At 42.6% G+C, this 12,200-nt stretch overlaps 1 protein-coding gene across 1 annotated transcript in view; it reads left to right on the forward strand.

Moving 5' to 3' along the window:
• Window positions 1-12,200, forward strand: part of SV2C (synaptic vesicle glycoprotein 2C) — a 155,094-nt gene that overhangs the window by 113,811 nt on the left and 29,083 nt on the right. The window contains exon 5 of the mRNA XM_005858047.2: window positions 11,773-11,906. Coding sequence (XP_005858109.1) covers window positions 11,773-11,906 — 134 coding nt within the window. The remainder of the gene's footprint in view (window positions 1-11,772; window positions 11,907-12,200) is intronic.

Consider the following 12,200-nt stretch of genomic DNA (forward strand, 5'->3'; position numbering starts at 1 on the left):
TTTCCCCCCCAAGAATAGTCAGTCCATTCCCTTTCTATGTCCCTGATTCATTATAATCACCAGTTCATTCTGTACATCAGATTATTTATTCACTTGGTTCTTAGATTCACTTGTTGATAGATGCATGTTTGTTGTTCACAATTTGTATCTTTACCTTTTTCTTCTTCCTCTTCTTAAAGGATACCTTTCAGCATTTCGTATAATACTGGTTTAGTGGTGATGAACTCCTTTAGCTTTTCCTTATCTGTGAAGCTCTTTATCTGACCTTCAATTCTGAATGATAGCTTTGCTGGATAAAGTATTCTTGGTTGTAGGTTCTTGGTATTCAGCACTTTGAATATTTCTTGCCATTCCCTTCTGGCCTGCAAAGTTTCTGTTGAGAAATCAGCTGACAGTCGTATGGGTATTCCCTTGTAGGTAACTGAGTTTCTTTCTCTTGCTGCTTTTAAGATTCTCTCTTTGTCTTTTGCTCTTGGCATTTTAATTATGATGTGTCTTGGTGTGGTCCTCTTTGGATTCCTTTTGTTTGGGGTTCTCTGCGCTTCTTGGACCTGTAAGTCCATTTCTTTCACCAGGTGGGGGAAGTTTTCTGCCATTATTTCTTCAAATAGGTTTTCAATATCTTGCTGTCTCTCATCTTCTGGCACCCCTATTATTCTGATATTAGTGCGCTTGAAGCTGTCCCAGAGGCTCCTTACACTATCTTCGTATTTTCGGATTCTTTTTTCATTTTGCTTTTCCGGTTGGGTGTTTTTTGCTTCTTCGCATTTCAAATCTTTGGCTTGATTCTTGCGCTCCTCTGGTCTGCTATTGGGTGTAATATTCTTTATTTCCGACCGTGTATGCTTAATTTCTAGTTGTTTCTTTATCATAGCATCGAGGGTCTCATTAGTTTTCGTGAAGCTCTCCAAAAGTTTATTGCAAGCCCTCAAAATTGCGTTTTTTAGCTCTATATCCTCCATTTCTGTCATGTTTTTTTGTCTCCGCATTTTTTATGCTTTCTTGGTGCACCCCCTTGTGGTCTTTGTGCGCAGTCTTGTTGTAGTTAAGCCTTGATTGTTGTCGGCAATACTGGGGGTGAATTGACCTCCAGGCTAGCTGGCTATGAGAGTCAGCTGTGTCTGCATTGGGAGAGCTTCTGTGCTGGATCTCTAGGGCGGTGCTAATCTAGTGTTTGCCTAAGGCTAACCTGCAAATGCCTCTGTGCAGGGCTTTGGCGGGGCGGGTCCCTGGGGATCTACAGGGTGGGCAGAGCGAGCAGTTATGGCTGCTCTCAGTTCCATCCCCAGGGGCTCTGCCTCTCAGAGTCCTGGCAACCGCTGCAAACCTCGGAGAGAAAGCTGCATTCAAGTTCCGACCGAAGCCAGACAGTCCCGCTTCTCCCGTTTGAGTCTGGGTCCCTAGAGACTCGCCCGGATCTGGAGCTCAGAGTCTGAGACTCCCTCCTGATTGAAAACAACAACCGCGCCCTCCGCCGCCAGCCCGCTCCGCGCGTACTCCGCACCTTAGTATTTCACTTCCGCACTGCGCCTCCTCTGAGTCTCGGTATGGAATTCTCTTTCCTTCTAGTTGTAGGATTTCCACTCAGCCAGCCTTCCTGTGGTTCTGGGTGATGTCCGTTCCGTCTTTTAGTTGTATTTTTGAAGTGGTTGTTCGAGGCAGCAAACTCCGGCGTTAAATGAAATCTTGACCTGAAGTAGAATAGAGACCATGACGTTGTATGGAGCACTGTTTAGGGGGGAAAGTATTTTCAGGACACCTACTTTGAAAGCAGATTGACTGAGTTGTTAATACACAGAATAAGTGTCATTATCTTGCTACAAGTCCTCTAGCAACCTTTATGCACTTATGTCAGAACTAACTGCAGTTTACAAGTGTGTTCTGTATTGTTAAATTTTGGAAGTGTTCCACTTCTTACCAGGGTTCAAGAGAGATTTGTTGCCTCATCTGCTCCAGACACAAGAACTTAGAATGAGCTTTAGAGACTGTTAGTCTAACGCTCTACCTAATAGAAGAATTCTCAATCTTTACTTTTGTTGGTTTTCAGTGTCCTAAGACTATACCTGTTCACAAAATGAACGTAATTGGTTTATTATTTTTATCAATGGACATCAGCTTATGTAAGAGTTTATATATTAATATAAACCTGCAGACATACACAGTTCATCTTAAATTATTATTTATGTTAGTAAAATAGCAAAGGAAAGTTAATGCATGCCCTTATGCTATCAGATAATAAATATGAATGTACACAAAGTGTATTTATAGAGTGATGAGCTGCCTTTACATTTATAAGTTTCATTTGTATATGGTCAAAATTGGACTGTCCTAAAGGCTATTGTAGGATATATTTGTATAAAAATCTTTGATGAAGTTTTGACTGAGCTACATTATCATATTATTAATACTATATTATTGTTTATCTACAAAAGAAAATTCTAAAGGACCCTTGTTTAAAACAGACGCACACACACATTTTATGCTATCATTTTTTCAAACACTTAGACTCATCATTTTTCTCAGTGGAGTTTGAGAGGCATCATACTTGAGTGAGTTTTACTGCTGCATAAAGAATTCTTTCTAGCCCTGACTGGTTTGGCTCAGTGGATAGAGCGTCGGCCTGCGGACCGAAGGGTCCCAGGTTCGATTCCAGTCAAGGGCATGTACCTTGGTTGTGGGCACATCCCCAGTCGGGGGTGTGCAGGAGGCAGCTGATCGATGCGTTTCTAACTCTCTATCCCTCTCCCTTCCTCTCTGTAAAAAATCAATAAAATATATTTTTTTAAAAAGAATTCTTTCTCGAAAGTTCCTCTCATTTGCTCTTTTCATACTTAGAGCACTCCAGATAATATTCCAGAAAAAAAACAAAACCTAAAAAATAAGCCCATGAATTTCTGAGTTTCAGAAGCCACCAGGAAATGTGTTTCTTTGGAAGCATGGGTAAGGCCACAAGCCAAACTCCGCAGCCAGACGTATAGTGTGACTTCCTTCTTCCGTTGACCACTCACTGTGTGCATTCCGAATGGTAGGACCCGAGCTCAGAAACAGAGAAATTAGCTGGAAAGGTCGGCTTGTTGCTTGGGCTTTCTCTTGGAGACAGATGACTACTGCAGTTGATTGGAATTTAACCTTAGACCTGTTCCCTGGGCTGTGTAATTCCAGTTGAATTGGCTCTCATTTCTTGAAGGCGTGATTCTGTGCTGTAGGCAGATCCCTGCCAGTTTTTTGTTTTTTGTTTTTTTTAATCATGCGTGATTGCTTTGTGTCTCACTGTTAGCAATAGTGCTTACATGATTTTGGCTCAAGATGCAACTGGCCTCTGCCCCAAGAATCCAAAATTAGAATGTGATTGGAGTTACAGGTTTAAAATGAAAGGCCTGTGAAATTTTTCTTTCCCACCCAGAGAGATACCAGGGTAGACTCTGCCACTTTCTCATTGCTATCTCTAAGTGAGCACTGTGGTGTCAGTGTTTATATTCGTCACAATCAGAATTACTAACAGTAGTTTTAGTTCCGAAAATTGTGTGGATGTGAAGAGTGTCACAGTTATCATTCCAGTTTTCTTATCCCCTCCCTTTCCCCATCAGACCTTGTATTTCAGAAAACCAAAGGCTTGCAATTCTTTGAAGAGATTTCCCCCCTTTTTGAATGAAAGTAAGACAAGGTGACATAAAACTCAAAAAGTAAAGAAATCACACCAGAAGTGAAAGCCCTGCTGGTCCCCACTCCCTACCCCAAGTAACCATTTCAAATAGTTTAGTGCAGTGGTCGGCAAACTGCGGCCCCTTGAGTGTGGCTCTTCCACAAAATACCACATGCAGGCGTGCACGTACAGTGCGATTGAAACTTCGTGGCCACACTCAAGGGGCCAAAGAGCCGCAGGTGGCTCGCGAGCCACAGTTTGCTGACCACTGGTTTAATGTATTTTCTTCCCACTTGTTTTCTAGATATAATGATATGTTGTTGTTTTTTTGCTTATTTGTTTGTTTAATATATTTTATTGATTTTTTACAGAGAGGAAGGGAGAGGGATAGAGAGTTAGAAACATCAGTGAGAGAGAAACATCGATCAGCTGCCTCCTGCACACTTCCCACTGGGGATGTGTCCGCAACCAAGGTACATGCCCTTGACCAGAATCGAACCCGGGACCCTTGAGTCCGCAGGCTGACGCTCTATCCACTAAGCCAAACCTGTCAGGGCGATATGTTTTATGTGTATATAAAAATGCAATCGCCCTGGCTGGTTTGGCTTAGTGATTAGAGCGTCGGCTTGCAGACTGAGGGGTCCCGGGTTCGATTCCGGTTGGTGGCAGGTGCTCAGATTGTGGGCTTGATCCCCAGTGGGGAGCATGCAGGAGGCAGCCAATCAATGATTCTCTCTCATCATTGATGTTTATATCTCTCTCTCCCTCTCCCTTCCTCTCTGAAATCAATAAAAATATATTTTAAAAAATGCAATCACTACTACTATCCTGTTTTGAAAGGAGTTGTTTTCACTGAGTAATGTAACTTGGACAGTTTCTATATCAATTCAGAGATCTACCTCATTCTTTGCCAATAGTTACGTGGTATTCTGTTGCATGGCTGGACCATAGTGTGTTTAACTACAGTATTTCCCTCACACAAACTTTTTTTTATTTTTTAAACAAATGAGAATGAGGCAAAAATCTCTGCTGATATCAGCTACAGGGACTTTCCAGCTGCATCTCGTTAAGACTTCTGGAGTCACAGACGATACTAGATGAATGACAACCTGAGTTTCCTGTCAAGGATTAATGTTTCATGCTGATTAGATAGTATTCATATTTTAAATCAGTGACATGTTAAGGGGATAAAATTTTATTTCTGTGAGAATACAGTAAGAAATTCATCTAATCGTGGTTCCCTTCCTAAGCTTATTGAGAAAATGGATTTTGAGCCACTTTTCCAAAGAGAATTTTAATTAGCTTTGTGTCTTATGATAAAGACCACCAACAGCCCTAGCTGGTTTGGTTCAATGGATAGGACATTGACCTGTGGACTGAAGGGTCCTGGGTTTGATTCCAGGCCACATGCCTGGGTTGTAGGCTTGATCCCCAGTAGGGGGTGTACAGGAGGCAGCTGATCAGTGATTCTCTACTTCATTTATGTTTCTCTCTCTCTCTCCCAAAAAACAAATAAATAGGTTATTTATTTCTTAACTATTGAAACTGATTTCACATTTAATATGTATTTTTATTAATGTTAATTAATATTATATTCATGTTTTAGATCATTAGATCTGTGTCTTGCACCTAAAGTCTGTCTTCTTGCCAACGGTTGTCATGGATGATATCATGGAACTGGCAACCAAATATGTATAGATCAGTGAAGTGGGCGCTATTTCACCAGCGCATCAGGGACAGAACCGGGAGCCAGCATTCTCCTGCGAGCATCACATACTCCTGCCTCTGCACCTCGAGAGAGTGCAGACAGTCAGGCAGCTGGGGAGGCAGCTGGTTTCTGCATTCAGAGCACATCAGCCTGAGGTTGTGAATGGCCTGGATCATTATGCAAGACTCACAGCGCTCTTATTAGCACCACACTGATTATCACTGTGCAGTAACTGCTTTCCAGAGCACCCTAATTGAGGTCCTTCCTTGCATGGAGTTGACATTATGTTTAGATAAACCCTCAGTATGACATTTTAATGGGTATTTGTAACAAAGTCCAAAGGACAATTAGAACCACCATCCACGCAAAAAAAATCTCTTTTTTTTTTCAAGACAAGCACGATGCTAACATATAAAAGGCTCATTTTACTAAATGCAGATGAGTGTCCTAGAGCAACAACCTGCTTTCCCAGTTACAGGCGGCTTGCTTTTACACTCGGTTCTTCACTTCATGTTGACGTCTCCCCTCTTCCTGATGTTTGTGGTTTATGTTTTCTGTCACTCTTAAATTCAGATTTAAGCCGTCTTGCAATGGAGCTGGGGAGGGGTCCCAAGCAGTCACAGCTTCATAGCTACAGTGGTCAGTGTTTCATCCCTTCATTCTTTTATTCATTTTTAATTCAGATAAGAATATGCTTATTTACATATCCTTACATTACAAAGTATACATTACAAAGTATATGCTAGGCCATTTCTCAATACCCTCACTGTGTCCATCCTTCATTCAGGCCACAGGATATCATCCATCCGTCTCTGACACACAAGCACACACTCCAGGGCACGTCCTAAAAGCAGAGCAGGGTTGGACTCCCTCTGACCACTCTAGGGCTCCCCTCTCTCTCTCTGAATCACTGGGTTATAAAACAGGTGGAAAGAATTGGGGATCTGGCATGGCACAATCCATCCTGGCTGGTCTCATCTACTTCTTAAGTACTTACTTGAATTTTATCTCTAACTTAGATGTTAGATACGTAAAAGGGATTAAGCAAAAAACAAACAAATGAACAAACAACAAACTCATAGACACAGGCAACAGCATGGTGATTACCAGACGGGAAGATAGCTAGGAGGAGGTAGAAGAGGGTAGAGGGGGTATAAATGGTGATGGAAGGAGAAAGAAACTTAAGAATTTGCTCTTTTTGTTCATGAACTGAAATCAAAAAAGAAATTTGGCTGTGGTTCTTGAGAGAGATACTTCCACCTCTTCTGTATTGCCAGCACACTTTCTTCATGTTCTAGCATGGGTAATACCACTTATCATATCTATTAACAACTATGCCTCTTCCAAGGAGTCTAATCCTAGAGGGCAGGGGTAAGTCTTATTAGCCACCACATTACAGCATTATGACTGACACATATAAACACTCAAAGTCTGAATGAATGAACAAAAAGTACATCAAGATATCACTAGGCATTAGGGAAGTGCAAATTAAAACTGTGATGCAATGCCACTACACACCTATTAGGGTGGCCAAACTTTTTTTTAAAAATAAAACTTACAAAAAGGTGGTGAGAAGAATATAAAGCAGCTAGACCTCTCATATACTACTGGTGGAAATGGAAAATAGTTTGGCAGTTTCTTAGAAAGTAAAACATATACTTATCATCTGACTCAAATGACCCACACTGAGGAATTAACCCAAGAGAATAGGAAAACTTTGGGGGACGCAAACACCTGTCTGAAATGCTGATAACGGATTTATTTAGACTCACCTATAACTGCAAACAACCCGAATGTCCTCCAGCTGCTGAGCAGGTAAGTAAACTGACATACCCACACAATGGAATACTGCTCATTCGTGTAAAGGAACACACTGTTGACACTTGCCACAATCTGCATGAATGCATTATGCGAATAATCCAGACTTAAATGCTGCAGACATTATGATTCCATTTATATGACATTCTAGAAAAGGCAAAACTATAGGGACAGAGAACAGACCAGGGGGTGCCAGGGCTTAGCAATAGAGGACAGGTTGACTCCAAAGGGTGGCAGGAAGGACCGTTTTGTGGTGATGGAACTGGTCTCTGTCCCAATTATGATGATGGTTACATGACTCTGCATTTATCAAACTCATAGAACTGTATAACCAAAAAGTAATAATAATAATTTTACTGCATATATGTTACTAATTTAATGTGAAAAAGTTAATCGGGATTATTTTGCTGTTTAGCATGAATTCAGAAAGAAAATGAGTCAAAGGGATACTTGAGTACCTACTGTGTTAGTAGCCTGCAGTGATTTTGCAGATGTTCATGTACACACATGCTCAGTGTGAGTGTATCCATTGAACAAACATCTGAAGAACATTTGCTGTGGACCAGGACTTCTGTAGGCACTGGGGATACATTGGTGAGTAACCAAAGCAGAGTAGCTGCTCTCATGGTGGGTAGAGGAACAGATAGCAAAGGTGTAACTAATTCAATGAATATGACAGCTTTAGCAGTGGTAACTGCTTGGGAGACAGTAAAAGAGGCATTAGTGATAGAGAGTGGGATTGAGGGTTTGGGCCTCTCTCAGGAGATAACCTTCAACTGAGACCTGGAAGGTGTGAAAAAGGCATCCATGTGTGCAGACATTCAGGCAGGGAAAATATCAAAGGCAGAGACCCTGAGGGGACTACATCGAGGACAAGATGCACTGAAAAACCCTCCCACTTCAAATCTCAGAGAAAGACGGGGTAAAATACAACAAACAGCCTTTTAAATGCATGCTAGGCTTCCAAGGAGCTATGGCAAAGCCACTAGGATGGAATTAAGCTTTGTTATGTTCAAATAACTGACAGCGGGTCAATGGAACCGGCCCAGGCTGAGTGAGGGGACCAGTAGGAGATGAGCTCAGATGCATAGGTAAGAGTCAGCTTCTGTCAGCCCATAGAGGCCACAGTAAGGCCGGTGGATTGATTCCAAACCTATTAGGAGCTGTTGGAGGCTTTCAAGCAGCAGAGTGAAGTGCTCTTGTTGACACTTTAAAAGGATGAGTCTGGCTGCTGTCAGGAGGGTGGGCTCTGGAAGACCAGGGAGGCAGGAAAAGGAGAGTTAGGCTCCTGCTGAAGGTCAGGGGCAGAGTGTTGCCAGCAGGAAGCTCTGCTGTGCCGTGGAAATTGGGAGACAGGCTAACTTTGAGATATATCTTGGAACTGGAACTGGCTGAGAGATTGGACATTGAGGGTAGTGAGAGAGAATAAAGAGGAATCAAGGATGAAGTCTTGGTTTGGGGCACGAATGTCTGGGTGTATCATTTGCTGAAATAGGGAAGATTAGGAGAGAAACAAGAATTTTGTTTGGTAGTGGAGTAAGAAATCCCAAGTTCCATTGTGGACACAGTAACCGAGATGCCCTTAGGCATCTTTGTGTAGATATAAATAGGATGCTGGAGCTCTGGGAAGAAATGAGTGGATGATACACCCTTTATACAGAGTGAAACTACCACATTGCATGTCTGTGAGCACACATACACATGCGTACACACAGCCCCCAGCAAGGGGCCAGGAGACAGACTTCACAGCTAAAGAAGTAGAGAGCAATCTGCACAGAGGCGGGTGGGCTAACCTTCAGCCAGCAAACAGGAGCCTCCACCTGAAGAAACTACATCCCAAACTGAGGAGAGTGGACTCCGGACCAGCTGGTCCTCTTCTAGGTTTAGATCCTATTTGTGGTCCAGTTTTCTATGTGGACTGAAAACTGCTGACCTGGAATCACGCTGCAAACTGTCTCTCCACCCACAGATGTGATGTTTGGGAGCAGGAAGAGCGAAGGGCAATATTTCTAAGACTATCAGGAAGGAGCCTGAAGCCCTTGGTGAGGCATCTGGAGAAGTCTGAGCAAAATGAAAGGGCCTGAGGTTTTATAGAGAATAAAATTTCAAGTTAACTTATATCAATCAGGTTAGTGATAGATCTATACCTACAAAGAGAGGTGTGTTGCTTTCCTATTGCTGCTGTAACAAATCACCACAAATTGATTGGTTTTAAACAACACAATTTATTACCTTACCATTCTGGAGGTCAGAGGTTTAAATGGGTTGACAGGGCTTCTGGAGGCTTGAGGGGAGAATATGTGTCCTTGCCTTTTCCAGCTTCTACAAGCCTCCTACATTCCTTGGCTTGTGGCCCCTTCCTCCAGCTTCAAAGCCAATGCTGTAGCATCCTCAAATCTCACCCCTGTCTGACCTCAGCTTCCCTTATTACATCTCCTGCTCTCACTCTGACTATCCTGCCTCTCTCTTTCCCTCCTAAGGACCCTGGTACTTATGTTGGGCCTAGCCATATAATATGGGGTAATCACTTTATCTCAAGATCCTACACTTAATCAGGCCTGCAAAATCCCTTTGCCATGTAAGGTTTAGAGCAGTGATGGCGAACCTTTTGAGCTCGGCGTGTCAGCATTTTGAAAAACCCTAACTTAACTCTGGTGCCGTGTCACATATAGAAATTTTTTGATATTTGAAACCCTAGTAAAACAAAGACTTATATTTTTGATATTTATTTTATATATTTAAATGCCATATAACAAAGAAAAATCAACCAAAAAAATGAGTTCGCGTGTCACCTCTGACAAGCGTGTCATAGGTTCGCCATCACTGCCTTAAAGTCTCATGAGTATAACAGGTGTTCACCTGGGCTTCCAGGGCTGGATGCAGACCCAGAAGGTTTTGTGTGACTACACACTGTTATAAAATTTAAAATTGATTATAAACATTTAAAAAGTAGCTGATTCCTTCTCTTGAAAAATTTGTATACATGGTGACACTGAGCCCATTCCATAAGATGGCAATTAAGGGGAGCCGGTAGGTACTGCCCCCCTCCAGAGGGGTCAGCTTATGACATTAGCCACTATCCCTTTCACTCTCTATTTTTCTTACACACAGTCTATTCCCCTCATTCTTGTACCTGGCTGATCCAAGGGGACTTTTGTATCTATGAGCTCAGAATAGATTTTACTGTCTAGAATTATTATAACTCAGTCCTGAAGAAATCCAAGAGGATTCTACAGCTAATAAACCTAAGAGTTTTACCATCAATTCCTACCACCCACCCACCATAGTACCTGCCATTTATAAAGCACTTACCACCTGCCACACACATTGTGAAGTATTTATATACAAAAACCTATTTATCTTCCCAGTTACTTTTTAAAAAATATATTTCTTTATTGACTTCAGAGAGGAAGGAAGAAGGAGAGAGAGATAGAAACATCGATGATGAGAGAGAATCATTGATTGGCTGCCTCTATGACTTTGTTCACAAAAAAAGCCTTATAATACCAAGCATTGCCCAAAATTAAATTTTTGCCTCCCATAATTCATCTATGCCTCTATAGATGTCCTCTTTTTTCAATTGGATTTGATATGCCTCATTATTTCTCATTTAGAATCATGTTTGAATTTTGCTTTCAACCATTTTATATTCATTTAAATATAAGACTGTCTTTCTTTTAGTCCACAAAGAGATTTCTATTTGTATCCCATTAAGCTTGTTCCTATTATAATAAAAATGCTGTTTGGGAATTTAAAATTCTCTTGATCTATTGGATGACATGTGCATGTGGAGAGAGATACCGCAACTGGCAATTCTTAATACTTGCACTGGTCAGGGTGCTGGCAGGCAGTGATGATGCTCTCATAGGGGCCGGTATGTGGGAACGGTAAAGAGAAACCAAGAAGGAGTAATAAGCACCTGGGAGCTGGTAGCGGAAGGACATCCTCTACCCACCTGTGTCTCACAGGGCAAGAGGAGGGAGGGGTTGCCAGAACCTGACAAGAGGTGTGGCTACAGAAGGTTCCAGGGGATGTGCATACCCAGGGTCAAACCTCCACCCAGCCAGGAAGATGAGAGAAGGGAAGCAAGGGAAATAAATGTCCTGAGCCCCACTGCCACTCCCTGTTCTCCTTCCTCTATTCAAACCCAAATGGAAGAGGAGGGCATGGGAGCCAGTTGATGCAGTCCATAGACATCCGTTTCCTGGCACACGGCTCGGTGGAGAGTGGAGAGTGATCTGCAGGAGCAAACAGAAGATACCCAGCAGAGTAGTCTATTGGGGAAAATATTATCCCAAGTTAATTTTTGTTGGCCTTCAAAATTTGGTTGTTCGTAAACATACTTAGGCCCTGACCCCTTTGGTTCCAAGCATCTTTCTTCTCGCCACTGCTATTGGCAGTCGTGTTGCCACGGGTGGTGCTGTTGGTGGTAATGAGGTTGGTGGTATTGAGCTGGTCAGCCCAGGTCAGCTCATTCTTCTGTGGATCCAAAGGTCTGACGAATGAACTTGAGGTGTAGACTCCACAGTGACTGTGGAGTCCCCGTTTCCCAGCAGGCGGTCTGAGGGGCGCTCTCCCTCACCCTCCCCTCCTCCTTTTCCAGGATGGAGCTTCAGCATGGGGTCAGCCTACCAGTTTCACAGTTGGCGTGTGTTCGTGATTGTCTGCGCCCTCCCCTGTGTCTGCTCAGTGGTGGCCCTCACATTCATGCCTGAAAGCCCCCGCTTCTTGTTGGAGGTAACATTTGTTATTACTGATACTCAAGGAAGCCACATACATTGGAGACAGTAGCTTGTTAATTCTAGAACAGCATGTCTGCCTCTTTGGGAGGTATTTTTTCCTTCCTTATGTGGAGGGTTTGGTGTGATGGGCACATGCTTCCAACACCCAGCATGTGAACAAGCTGCCTCGTGACCAGAAAGCACTCATGTTCCTCCTCAAGCAATTTACTCTTTGCTCAATGAAGAGAACATGGCTGTTGTTCTATAAAGGAAATTCTACCATCCAAAGGTGCTATTTCTAGTTATAGGC

Source organism: Myotis brandtii, unplaced genomic scaffold (genome assembly GCF_000412655.1).
Source record: "Myotis brandtii unplaced genomic scaffold, ASM41265v1 scaffold115, whole genome shotgun sequence".
Taxonomy (NCBI): Eukaryota; Metazoa; Chordata; class Mammalia; order Chiroptera; family Vespertilionidae; genus Myotis; species Myotis brandtii.